At 40.8% G+C, this 14,354-nt stretch overlaps 1 protein-coding gene across 1 annotated transcript in view; it reads left to right on the forward strand.

The window, feature by feature from the left end:
* Positions 1 to 14,354, forward strand: part of lms (lateral muscles scarcer) — a 270,244-nt gene that overhangs the window by 237,253 nt on the left and 18,637 nt on the right. Inside the window, exons 3-4 of the mRNA XM_083120934.1 lie at positions 6,348 to 6,541; positions 7,729 to 7,865. Coding sequence (XP_082977060.1) covers positions 6,503 to 6,541; positions 7,729 to 7,865 — 176 coding nt within the window. The 5' untranslated portion in view covers positions 6,348 to 6,502. The remainder of the gene's footprint in view (positions 1 to 6,347; positions 6,542 to 7,728; positions 7,866 to 14,354) is intronic.

The following is a 14,354-nucleotide window of genomic DNA, read 5'->3' on the forward strand; positions in this document are numbered from 1 at the left end:
TTCTGGCGTCTGGAACTAGTGCCAGTATATTTCTTTGTAGGCCTGTGTGTGTGTTGTCCTGTGTTTTGTCTTTATATATCTGAGCCTCGTATAATGTAACAGGTGCAAAACAGCCAAGGTGCTGACGCACCCAAAATTTTCAATTGAGTCAATCAATCATCCTCATTTACGGTTAGCCAAAGGTGGCAGAAAAGCGAAATGAAATAAACAAAATCAGTCAATGAATAATTCAAAATCAGTGACGTGCACTGAGGAGTAGCTAGTCTAGCAGAGATAGATCAATCAATCTCACGTCTCTAATTATTTCAAATCACAATATTTATTACCTTGAAGCCACAGTTCATATGCAACATTTCTTTCCACGCGCTTCTCGTCGCTCGATGTGATCAGCTGGCAAGGCTGAATACCCTAGCTGGCTCTTCTTCCGCCTTACCAGATCCAGGTATAGACAACCGCCCGAAGGCAAAGGGAAGATTTCTGCCTGTACCTCCCTTGCCCCTTCGCCCCCCGCTCCCATGGTTGAAAGCCCGTGGTTTCAGGTCCTCCAGTCTATCTCCTATAGGACAGATAGGGGGATAGGTTTCCCTTCGATTCCTTTGTAAATCCTCTAAAGAACTCACGGGAAAATTTTCTGCAGTACTTATGTTCTCTGTATTTACACAACCTTTTAAACGTTGTACAATATGTATGTATAATATGGGATGTAGTTTTATTTGTATATGAATGGGAACGTACTTGTATTATGTGCAGACAAAAATGTTATGGTTTCTTTTCTTTTTTTCAAATATGGAATATATAATGATCAAATAACAAATATTTGCTCACGCTCTCTATCGGTCTCGTTTTAGTAGTGTTTTATTTAAATATACTAATAATTTGGCCTCCAATAAAAAAATGGGTAAGCTAAACAGTCATAAATACGGATGTATTAATTTGGGCAAGAAAGCGCGCGTTCTAATTGTTGTTGTTGGTTTGGTTTATTTTACTTCCCCTTTCTGCCACATTTGGTTATCGCGAAAATGAGGATGAGTGATGATATAATGAATTTGATGAAGGGACCTCACAAAGAACAATTCAGGCCGGGATTCGAACCCGTGACGAGCGCGCATTCTTGTTCCTATGTGTTGTATTCTGTAGTGAATAATGAAATAATTTGGAATGTAAAATGTATTCCAGAACTAAAAAAGCCAAATGAATATTGTTGAAGAAACTACAAAAAAGTGTGTTTTGTTACCTGTTCATCCCCTCTAATATATTTAATTTTTGCCACCTTCCATCACTTTTTCTAGCTGTATAGATTTAATCGCGATAAGTAGCTAATGAGCTTATGGAAGTCACGAAGTACAATCATAAACAGAGAACCCTGGACTCCTGATTTCACAGTGCCCTGCAGATGAACTGGGAGGAAATTATTTGTATTTCCCCCCTTTCTTTAGGGTTGCTTTTCCATCACTTTACCTAATTTCTGCCATGACGATGAACGTTGATTAAATTAAACGGATGAAAAGTGGTTACAAAGGAACACTCATGCACAGGCCAGGGCTCGAGCCCGGATCCTTCAGTAACGAGATCGTGAGATGAAGAAATTAGGGTAATCAAGGAATGCAATTTTTTTGGAAAAACGTTAATCATATGCGAATATGGTGTTTCAAAAATCCAATTGAAATTTACGTACCACTGAGTAAATACGCAGTTTGCTTTACCGACACCCAAGTATCCGAATAGTTAGACCATTCCACTCATCTTTGTTGTCGGCCGACCTCCGTGGGGGAGTGCAAGTGGCCCCGGATCGGTACCAGGTGGACGCACATAGTGGTTTGGATCCCACTTTAAACTGTGGGTCGAGTCCCGATTAGCTTTTATGTACGTAAAGTGAACTTAAACACCAAATCAACCAACCGCGGGGGAGTGGTTATTACTGCACGCTATGACACCAGGAGTTCCGGGTTCGAAACCCGACCTCGGCATGGGTGTTTTTTTGTGTTTTTCACTTCATTAATTGTATTGTACCTTCTTCGCGATTGACCAAATGTGACAGCGACGCTAAGTAGCATAAATCAAATCATTGATTGATTGTTTCATTTGGTTTGTTTTACTTCGCTTTTCCTACACTTTTGGCTAATCGTGAAGATGGTACGATAAAATTGATGAAGGGACAAACACAAATAACACCCATGCGCAAGTCGGGGTTCGAACCCGGGATCTCTGGCTTAATAGTCAAATCAACATGTTTTGGATTTTCGAAAGTGGGTGGGATTAACACGTGCTTCTTTTCAGTAGTCCTTCGTCATTTTGCAATCCTTTCCTTTCTTTGAAGTTCTATTTGTAGGAATACTGGGCCCTAAAGGGGAGAGGGGGATTATGACCGACACCAACCTCCCTTGGGCACGCCACTGATTGCTACCCCAAGTATCGACATCACCGCACGTCACTGTTCAAAATCTGGTTCTAAATATAAAGGGCCGAAAATCAAGGCTTATATGTGACGTCACATAATCATATTCGTTGAATATTCCGGATGGTTCCACCTGTACGTACCCCACTTTGGATACCGTCGGTCTCTCTAAGACAGCCACGTTTACTTGTAACTGAAAAATGTCCCACCGACACAATCACTTAAACAGGTAAACAGGCTGTCACGTAACCAAACGAGTACGTATTTGGACAGCGTGACGTTTGTTTTCATTCTTCCGCTCCACAACATCGGGACCACCGGGGCAAATTGAAAGCAAAGCTGGATGAAACATTTTCAAATCTTTGCAGGAGGGAAGGCTCGGCTCGGCTGCTGGTCGGGTGCCAAGTCTGCAGTCAAGCAGGCTTTTCGCCACTGCTTCCCATCATTAGGCCTAAATCTGTCATGGTGTTGAAGGAAGACAGCCAGGTTTTCTCATGGCAATGACATATGGGTTTCCTTTCCTTTGCGATGTAATTAGAGACCATTTAGCATGTAGTTTGTCTTCGAGCCGGGCGTGCCATGCTAATTAAGGATCCCGGATAAATTTATCTCATTCTTTAAAGAGAATTCAGATGTGAGTGCACGTTGCCGCCTGGGCTTCTGCAGTCTCGACTGATTATGAGGTGAAGAGCGGTCCAAAGGAGCCGAAGCAGCAATGAGAAGAGACGAGTTTTATTTGTATACCTGGTTTGTTTCAGGTCAAACTCCTATTACCATTTATCACTTTGCCACTAGGGGGCTCTTTATATGCCAACCTTAAAACCGGCAGCTTACACTCTTTAGAAGAACCTCGCTCGTTAAGCATTTCCTCTCTCTCTCTCCCCTATTTTCTGACTTGTACGACTTATTTTACCAGCACGTTTAGCACACAAACATGCCACGTTCGCGAAGTGATTGTCATTTCTCTACGCCAGGAGGCGATGCACGAAAATTGGTACCATTCCAAACCTTCTTTCTTGAATACTGAAGCGTTATTTATCCAGATTTTTCTTCATTAACATTTTTCTTTTGATCTGCTTTGTAAATGCTAATCAGCAAAGCTGAAAAACGTACCCGTGTGTAACTACCGTGCCCATCCATATCAAGTAATGATGTCTAAAAAATCACTAGAACTTTTAACAAATTTTTGTGGTTAAAATGTGTGAGACGTAGAGGGTGGTTCAAAACTAAGTGACTATTTCTCTACTTATCTGATACCAAAATATGAACCTACTTGTGTGCCACCCTGTACAGATGTACAAAGTACAGCATGTATTATCTCAATTTAATATTAAGTGACCTACTGGTATCCAATAACTCTGGATGCACAAAACTGGAAAACAGTAGAGTGACGGGAAAACCGCTACATATAATAAATGCAGTACCTACTTGCTATCTACCAGTGAAATCTCTATAAAACAATGAATTCTCGGGAAGAAGAAGTTAGTCCCATATACTATTTATTTTTCCATATTTAAATTCCTATTTGTACTACAAATTACTTAATGGAATTACAAGGCTTTTCTAGACTTTTTGGGGGGGGATAAAAAGGCAACCTCCCATGATCTCATGCTGACGTCACTATAATCAACACCCTGGGGGGTAAAGACGGCCGGAGCGTGGTGCTGATCACATCACCTCCAAAATGGCCGCGATCGCGAATGTGTGGGGCCCTACCCCCACATCCCCTAAATGTGACATGTGTCTCTTGGAAACGAGCCCTCAGTAATCAATGCATCCTTTCGAAGCGAAGCGACATGACATGCTGCACTTGTCGCTCAGACTGGGCCGTTTTCTTAGGGAGATTTCACACCAAAACGGCAGACGACAAGTTTTGCTTGAGGATTTCACCAATTGAACGGAGGCAGTATCCCTGACACATAGGGCCCATTCACAAAATCGGTTCAACCTTCATAACCTTTATTCAACTATACCCCGACCCCCATTCACAGTGCAGAAATTCTGTTTTCCTGCTGGCCGCTTCGGGGAGGAGAGATTCTAAGGTTGCAGCTTGTTGGCCAAGCAGGGGAACAGCGGTAGGTCTAATTGGCTGCTTGGCTGCAAGTTTCTTCGTAGGTATAAGAGGCAACAGTGGGCCACTGCCATAAAGGCGGTCCTCGCGCCGGATCTTATACTGGTTGCACTCTAGTTTTTATGCCTTGCCTCTCAAGGTGGCCTCTTCTTAATTTTATGCATCAAGGGAGGGGAGAGGGATGATCACTATTTACTCTTTCGTTAATTGATGGTTTATTGTTAGTTTTAGTATATTTCATGGGCGTTCGCTAAATTTTAGGTATCACAAAAAGGGGGGGAGCGGCGTTATTTACTCCTATGTTAAGTGACAATTTTTACGTCTATATGTTTTATCACTTCATCAACTCATATACCAAAATCTTCCTCTTTGATGTGGCAGATCTATTGGTTAGTGTATATAGCCTATCGGGAAGATATACACTACGCATTCTACGTTCGAGGCCTTGTTATCTTTGCAATGCTTTAGCTTTCCTTTAATCTACTAATTTCTCCATCGGCAAGGACATCCTGAAAGGGGGGGGGGGTTGTTGCCCTCCCTGGAAAATGATTGATTGAGTTGGAGTTTCAAGTCCACTTTATGCACAGTGAGGCTAATTGAGACTAGACCTACAGTTTAAAGTGGGATCCGAATTACTATGTGCCTCCACCGGGTATCGAACCCGGGACCCCTTCATTACAAGGCGACGATGCTACCACTGTGGCATCGGGGAGGCCTCCCTGGAAAATGAATGTCACCCAAAAATGATATGTACCGGTATATTTCACACACATAATTTTATTTCAGTCACAGTAATTTGTGTTAATTATTATAGGATCTGAATAATTACAAATAGAATTGGTACAGTTCATTGCACACGATAACTTCAAACTGAAGCAGTATTATGAGAAAAAATACTTTACTTGACTGTCCCTAAAATAATAATAATAAAAAAGATGAATTCAAAAAAACATGCGAACACCCTTGCCCATCATAACAAAAGCCATTTCTACTGAAAATAACAGTAACAACCAAGGCCGTCCGCAGGATTTTTCTCAGAGGAAAGCAGAGTAAAATTTCATAGCTTGCCCTTCAGTAATATAAATTTTTATTATTATCCTTTACAAATCATAAAATTCAAATCCATTCTGCTATCTAGATAGAAACTGGATTCACCTTACTTCCTTTCCATAGACATCTGTCACTTTGTTGATGAACAGTTCTTTGTCTTTTTGTATTTTTTCACGAAGCACAGATATCAGACACCACTTAATATACTGACCTTCATGATTCATGTTTTTACGTGCCGAAGGGTACTGTAAAAAAAAGTAATAATTCAAAATGACGGGCTGTGAATTATCAATGTGAGATCCTGACTTCGGGAAATGGTTTCCTGACGTTTCATAATCCCGAACAGTCCAGGAATTTCAAAGGGTCTTATGTAAAATATGTTAATTCTTGATATTTTCTGCACTTTGTGTCTGAAATTTTGTCATAACAGTTTTTATTCCAGAAGTCCAAAACAGACTTGAAGGGGAATTAGTGTGTAAAATTCGAGATTCACCGCATCGGAAATTTTTTTTCAGTCCCAGATTGTCAATCCTATCCGGCTAAAAATTTTCTATCCCGCACAGGGCGTCAACATGATCCTAATGTCTCTTGCGAAAACGTTCTCTATTGTTGGACATGGCAGTTAATTACTGTAACTGACAGCCTATAAACAGCAGATAATAACATTATTTGTAATAAAATATCACTATAATTTTACCATTTGAATTAACATGAACTTTCTCCAGATATCTCAGGGATGGCAAGTGCTTCCCTAGCCCCCTCTGCGGGCGCCCTTGGTAACAACATGGCAATTGCCATTGTTACTAGACAACATTGTGTTTTCTGTTACAGAAGACGGGAGGAGTGGAAGTGGCAGTGGAAGTACAGCCGGGAGTGGCCAGGCAGAGGAGAGGAAGAAGAGACCTAGAACAGCATTTACTGCGGCACAAATTAAAGCTCTGGAAAGTGAATTCGAGAAGAATAAGTACCTTTCCGTTTCCAAAAGAATGCAGCTTTCGAAGACATTAAAACTCACTGAGACGCAGGTATGTTTCAATTTTGTCAGTGCCTTTGTTTATTATCTGGTCTTTTTTCTGGTTCCTTTCTTTGCCATATGTTCTGTGAGCACATCAATCTAGAAGAAATATTTATTTGGCATGCTCACAAGAATAGATGCTGGTGACCAGCAGTGTGTTTTGGGGCCTAATTTTTCATGGGGAGGAAATCATGCCATGAACCTCAAATCCTAAGAGGTTACCAAAAATGCTCTTAATTTGTCAAGTTTAATAACAATAAACTTAAAAATTCGAAGGGGGTTGTGCCCCCATCGTTCTCCCAAATTACGCCTGACTACAGGCCACAAATAAATTATTTTTCACCAACACCAATTTTTGCTTGTCTAACCAAATAGACCCACGTTTAAAATTACCAAATAAGTCAGTTAAAATGACCAAGCTGACTGATGCTCACCATGCATTTTTTAACATAGTTAACGAAATTCCTTTTTATTATTAATTGAAACCAATCAGTATGTTCTTCTGTTTACTGCTTCAATATTATAAATATAATTATTCTATTTGCAATTCAAACCACAAAATTATTCATAGAAATTATAAACTAACGTGTGTTTTTTCTGTATTACTCTTTATTAGTTGTAAGGGATAAATAATAATGAAAAGACAACATTTTCATGTCATCAGATACAACAGGCTAGTTTAAAGAATATTATTGTTCTTCATACACTTACATATTTTTAAAGTAATTGATCATATTTAATTCATATGCTTGTAAACTTAACTTTAAGTACAATATGTCCAGTATGAAAACATGCTTTTGTTGGTACGGTTGTGCCTTTAGAAATACATGCTATATTCATGTAAGGTACTTTGATATATGGCTTATTCAAATGAACTGAGACAGGCATTTGCAACTCAAAACGGATTAATTAGTACATGACAAGCTTCCTTGTTCATGAGACAAGACAAAATTGTACCATGTCTCATCTGTGTAACATCCAGAGCTTGAAATGAGGAATTATCACAAAACGGAATGCTTTACTTCAATATGCTGTTGCCTGTGCTATGTCTCCCATTAGGACAGTTTCAAGATGGAATGGGAAGGTCCCACATATTCACGAACCGGAACACTGTTCCAGTACATTTTGACCCCTGGAAATGTACCTACGGTTTGAATTCCTCGAACAAATTTCTAACAAATATTTTTCTCTTTCCAGATTAAAATTTGGTTCCAGAACAGACGGACCAAATGGAAGAGGAAATATACAAATGACCTAGAACTTCTCGCTCAGCAATACTACAGTTCCTTGGGAGTTTTAGCTCCACGGCCAATATTTTTAGGCGATAGACTATGGTAAGTCTTAATTCACCCTTTACTATGTATATGACATGATTTAAAGATATGGATAGAACTAGAAGGTTATTTGACTAAAACTATAAATATTCAGATACTTGTAATGAGAAATAATTTAAATTTTGATACTTTTCTAGTGAATATTGCCACGCCCTCTCACGTAACAGCGTCCAGCTTAGTTCAGGGGTAGAGCATGAGACACCTATGGCAATTAAACTTGAACAACGTTAAGGTAAAGGAAAGGAAACAACTTGTTTGCTCACAACTGAGAGGAATAAACTGCCATATATTCTTAAATCGTCTGATTATACATATTTGGTACATGTGTTTCTCTTTCGACAATATCTCTATTTGAAGGTATCTGCATTCACAAAGGCTTCTTCTTCTTATAACATGGATGGACTTCTTATTATTATTGACTTCTTCTTCTGTACATAAATAGGCTTCTTATTCTATGCATCTCCTCCTATAACATGGAAAGCTTCTTCTTCTATGTACATAAATAGGCTTCTTCTTCTATGTTGTACATATAGGTTTCTTCTATATATGATCTCTTCCTATAACATAGAAAGACTTCTTCTATATACATAAATAGGCTTCTTCTTCTATGTAGTACATGTAGGTTTCTTCTATATATGATCTCTTCCTATAATATGGAAAGGCTTCTTTTATGTACATACTGGTTAGTTGTCACGTTATAGGTTTGTCGCGTGTTACTCACAAATCCAGAATATAAAAAAGGAAAATTAAAAATTGTACTTACGTATGTGAGTATAGTGCACTTATTGTAGAACGACGTTTCAGAGATTGACTATCTCTTTCCTCAGGTTCGTATAAAAAACTAAGTACTTGGCATAGTACCGCGTCAAAAATGTAAAATGAGGATTGTGGTTAAGGGTTGGTTAGGGTACATTTAAAATATTAAGTTTTTGCTATTAGAAGTACGTAAAAACCAAGTCGTTCCCTAAAAAAACTTGTACAGTAGACCAATTCACAGGTAAAAAAGTTAAAAAAGTTAAAAATCTAAAAAACCTGCATAAATCACAATGCAACCTGCAGGTTTGGCCTTTCCTACCCAACTGTGCTTATCTTTCCACATGAAGGTCAATTCTCCACGAGTGTTTCCCCTCCCCTTAATTTTCTCGTTTCCCCTTATTACGTCACAAATCCAACGTGAATTCGCGTTCCTCTCTTGCAGCTTGCATAACTTCCGGAGTGACGTGGAAACCGATATTGGGTTCAATCTTCCAGGCTTTGTCCCAATTTTTGAGGAAATTGATCCACCCTTCTTCCAAATTTCCTTCGTCCCTATTAAGATTATTCTTCCCCCCCCTACAAATACTCGCTGTTTCATACACGTTCTTCCTAAATTCCTCCCCTCTTTTCTGATTATCTCTTTTTTTGCGATTCTATGCCCACTTTCCAAAATGTGTTCTGAGAGACCCGTTTTGGGTACTTTTCCCTTATGTCCTTTTCTAGTATCTTGAAAGAAGGGAATAGGATTAGAACAGGAGTACATCATAAACCCCTATCGGGGAACTTATATATTAACAAGGAATCGGCACACCCCGAAATAACAAAGAAAAACGTATTCCTTAACTTTTTTATTAGGGCCGGTAGACTATGCAATAATGGAAAAGAAAAAGACAACGAAATTCGGTGGATAAGAAAAACAGGATTAAAAAACGGATACACAAATAGAGAAATGGATAAGATAGCGGAGAGAGCATGGAAAATTATTAGGAAAGAAGGGGATCAAAAAGAAGGGGAAAAAATCGAAAATAGGAGGGTAAAGTACGTTGGCATCCCTTACCATCAATCAGTATCGGAAAAATAACGAGAGATTTTGGAATCGTTTGCGGGATGAAAGCACCAAAGAATGTAGAAAAATACTTCACCGATTATAAGAAAGGAAAGACAACTAGGGAAATACCGGAAAAACAGAAGGGGGTTTATCGAATAGAGTGCCAATGCGGGAAGGAGTACATAGGACAGACGGGCCGAAATATGGGTAAAAGATGGAGCGAGCATGAAAAGGACATAAGGGAAAAAGTACCCAAAACGGGTCTCTCAGAACACATTTTGGAAAGTGGGCATAGAATCGCAAAAAAAGAGATAATCAGAAAAGAGGGGAGGAAATTAGGAAGAAACGTGTATGAAACAGCGAGTATTTGTAGGGGGGGGAAGAATAATCTTAATAGGGACGAAGGAAATTTGGAAGAAGGGTGGATCAATTTCCTCAAAAAATGGGACAAAGCCTGGAAGATTGAACCCAATATCGGTTTCCACGTCACTCCGGAAGTTATGCAAGCTGCAAGAGAGGAACGCGAATTCACGTTGGATTTGTGACGTAATAAGGGGAAACGAGAAAATTAAGGGGAGGGGAAACACTCGTGGAGAATTGACCTTCATGTGGAAAGATAAGCACAGTTGGGTAGGAAAGGCCAAACCTGCAGGTTGCATTGTGATTTATGCAGGTTTTTTAGATTTTTAACTTTTTTACCTGTGAATTGGTCTACTGTACAAGTTTTTTTAGGGAACGACTTGGTTTTTACGTACTTCTAATAGCAAAAACTTAATATTTTAAATGTACCCTAACCAACCCTTAACCACAATCCTCATTTTACATTTTTGACGCGGTACTATGCCAAGTACTTAGTTTTTTATACGAACCTGAGGAAAGAGATAGTCAATCTCTGAAACGTCGTTCTACAATAAGTGCACTATACTCACATACGTAAGTACAATTTTTAATTTTCCTTTTTTATAGTTGTCACGTCTACCAACAACTTATAATTCTATTTACATGGATGTACTTCCCCTCATTATTGCTTTCTCCCACATCTCGGATCTACCGAATTGTTCCCATGGATATACATACTTGTATATTTATCCTTGGGAATATCTGAAGGATCTAACTGCGTTGGTTTGAACTTTTTTTCTTCCTTACCCAAATCATGCTTCCAGCCTTTTGGGTCAGGAACCCAAACTGGCAGTTGTATAATATATCCACCTTCCTTCCTTTGTTGCTCCAGCACAGTTTCAAGGGTTTTCCTACCAGCCCGCTTCCCGCGTTTCTTTGGCATTGGCCTGTCTATTTTCCCCTCCTTCGGATCGCTGTTTAGGACTACTGCACCACCGACTAACTAATACAACCAAAAAGGGGACAATTGACGATCACGTCCAGCTCACGCACTCGGCTCAATCCAGTGCCACAATCAAATATGCCCAACTCGATAGTGCTCTGGGAGTAGTGCAGGTGGCCGGGTTCAACGTCAGAAAATGGGGCTCGGTGGGGCTCGCAGTGTTGCCAACTCCTCACTCGAAAAAAATCACCAAGGTTTTTCTTGGTCTAAGATAACCTAAAGCAAGGAGCTGGCAACCTTGCTTGAGGCTCTTGTAAGGCATAAGCCCTATTTCTCGCAGTGTTGCCAACTCCTCACTCGAAAAAATCACCAAGGTTTTTTTTGGTCTAACCTAGCCTAAAGCAAGGAGCTGGCAATCTTGCTTGAGACTTGCCTTACAGTGCATAAAGCAAGGTTGCCAACCTACTGGTATTTTTGCCATAACCTTTTACAAAAAAAAGAGAGAGAAGAGAGAGAGGGAAGAGTTAAACAACCGACAGCCTACCTACAGCTTTTTTTTGTCTAACCTAACCTAAAGCAAGGGGCTGGCAATTTTGCTTGAGGTTTGCTTTACAGTGCATAAAGCAATTTTTGCCAACCTACATATACAGGGCAAGGAGAGTCGGCACTGCCGTAAAAGAGAGAGATGGATGGATGGGAACACTACACGGGTTCAACGTCATCAAATAAAAATCGCCTTAATGGTTTTTTTCTTGTAAGGCATGATCTCTATTTTCTCGCAGTGCTGCCAACTCCTACCTACACTTTTTTTTAGTTGGCAAGGGCTAGAGAGAGAGAAAAACTTATAGCTGGGAACAGTAATGAGCGAATGTGCCATATCGTAATTTTCCAACTCCCGGGGGCCAATGTTTGTATATCGTGACCTTTGTAAACCTCTCTCTCTCGGGGGAACGATGTGCCACACACACACACACACACACACACACGCACACACGCACGCGCGCGCGTATGTATTGTAACACAAACAAACAAACAAAATAATAATAATTGTTGTTTTTTAGGAGGCCTGGCCCCTATAACCTCCAGGGTGCGTGGTGCCCAACCAAAAATGTAAAAGTTTTCTAATGGCTGCGGTTATAGATTACCGCACCTCTGTAGAGTTTCACGTGTTTTTTTTCCCCCCAAACTTCCATGAAACCCTACAGAGGACCTCCGTAATGCATGCAACGTGTACTAACGACTCTAGTGTTATTTGATGTTGTGATATTTTTGGATATAGAGTTTTATTGTGAGATAGATAAAAATAATTATGTTTATTATAATATTTTCTTGATGAAGATGGAGAATGTATGTGTGTGTTACAAATAAAGTTGCATGCTTTTTTTCTAGTGTGTGTGTATGTGTTTTTGATGTTTCGACAGCATCTGAAACGATAAAAAAAAATTTTATTGTTAATTTTCACGTGTAAAAACAACAAATTTTTTTGTGCAAATTTTCTGATTGTCTCGTGCTATAGTGCAAAAAAGATATTGTAACTGATAACTAATGAAATTGACATTTGTAACTGATCTGAACTAGTGAAATTTGTATTGTGCCATTGTAACTGATTGTGCTAGTACAAAAAATTTCTTATTGTGCAAGAAAAGATGTTAAAAAACTTGTTAAAACTGCTCTGTGACCCTCTCGTTCTTCACGTCGTAGGCGAAGGACTTCTCTGCAATCAGGATGACACTGCATAGGGTATCCTCGGGCAAGGCATCGTGGAACTCGCAGACGACCTTGATGTTGGTTCGATCGTTGACCACAACCTTCTTTCTCTTAGATGTGTTGATGACGGTCATGGGTCTCCGTGCTTTGAACTCGCTGGGCGTGTAGTACATGTCCACGCTTCCCTCGGTCACGCGTTTGTAAGCTGTGTAAGCTTCGTAAAGTTTGAGGTAATCGTTTTTGGTCACGTCGAGGTTGTAATTCTCGCGCGGGAACACTTCGTTGCGTCCATTCTTCAGATAAACGTTCTTGATCTTGCAGTCGTCGAACTTGCTGGAATCTTTTTCCTGATTCTTGTCCCTCCCGGTCTGAAAGAGCACTACGACGAAATCTGGCATGTCGAACTGTATGTTGTTGAACTGCGTCGTCACGTCGAATTCCATGTGACTTCCCGACGCCATCTTCTGCACGCACTGGTAACCGTGAAAGTGAATCGGCACCTGCGGACTTTTCAAGATCTCCGCTTTGTACTTGAGGGCGTAGTTCGTTTCGTATTCCACCACCGGCATTCTCAATTCCATGCTTTGGATGACGCACTTGGCTGCTTCGGGTAGAGTGTTGGCTATCGGCGTGGTGCCGTCCGGACCCAAAGTAGCGTATCGCATTAGTGCGTCGTTGTCGTTGGCCGCTCTTCGAAATGTGACCCTCAGTCCTCCCTTCCACATGATCTCCTTGTAGTCCGAGAAGAAACCCGGCAGCAGACGCATGGGAAAGAGCACCGTGTGACTTCTCGTCGATATTTTGGTCCCGGCTTCGAATCCCCCGGCCTGGTAGTATGCTGCGTCCGTTTTGGATAATTTCAACGTTCCCACCGCCGTCGACGTGATGCCTGGATAGTCTATTCTGTCGATGACGGTGTTGTGTTTCCTCACCTCCACCTGCGAGAACAGGTGAGGCACAAAGTTGTCCACGAGTATCAAGTTTGCTGCTGCGGGAAACGCGTCTCCGCTTTCTTTCTTCACCACGTCGAATTGAAGGTAGAGGTCCGCTCTGTGAGGATGAATAAACCCGTCGCCTACGTCCACGTCGTATTCGATCTCCCTGTTCGCCTCGTTGAGATTGGCGAACGTGCGACGGTTGGGAGGGAAAGATTGCAATTCGTAACTTTCGATTTGCTCCATTTTCACTATGTATGGTTATTTATTATACGTTGATCTCCACGATGGCCGTCGTAGTGGCACCTGCGAAATCCACCACGTCTCCTTTCTCGTTCGTCACCACCAACTCTATGTCGTCTATGCGGTTGCGACATACTGGAAAATAGATCGGCGAAGAGGGCGTGTAGATGATCGGTTCCATGAACTCGGAACTTGGTTTGAAAGTGGCTATGATTCCCGTCTGCTTGTGACTTCCTAACAATCCGTCCGAAGATTTCGTGATCATACCTTCGGCCACGTTACAGTGTACGTTCAGAGTCTCTATGGCCAAGAATTTAGGAATGTTGGTTGCTACGTGCTTGATGCCAGCTTCGAGTTTGGTGTCGTTCTCGAAACCTAAAAGTTCTCCCATGGTGCCCAGGTCCACGGTCTCCGTAGCGGATAGGATTTCCACTCTGTGCGTGACCGAATTTTGAGAAAGGTATGTGCCTTTGGGTAACTGAGCTTGCAAAGTGGAAAGATTGTATTGTCCTGGCGTG

Source organism: Lepisma saccharinum, chromosome 1 (assembly GCF_977018435.1).
Source record: "Lepisma saccharinum chromosome 1, izLepSacc3.1, whole genome shotgun sequence".
In the NCBI taxonomy this organism is placed as follows: Eukaryota; Metazoa; Arthropoda; class Insecta; order Zygentoma; family Lepismatidae; genus Lepisma; species Lepisma saccharinum.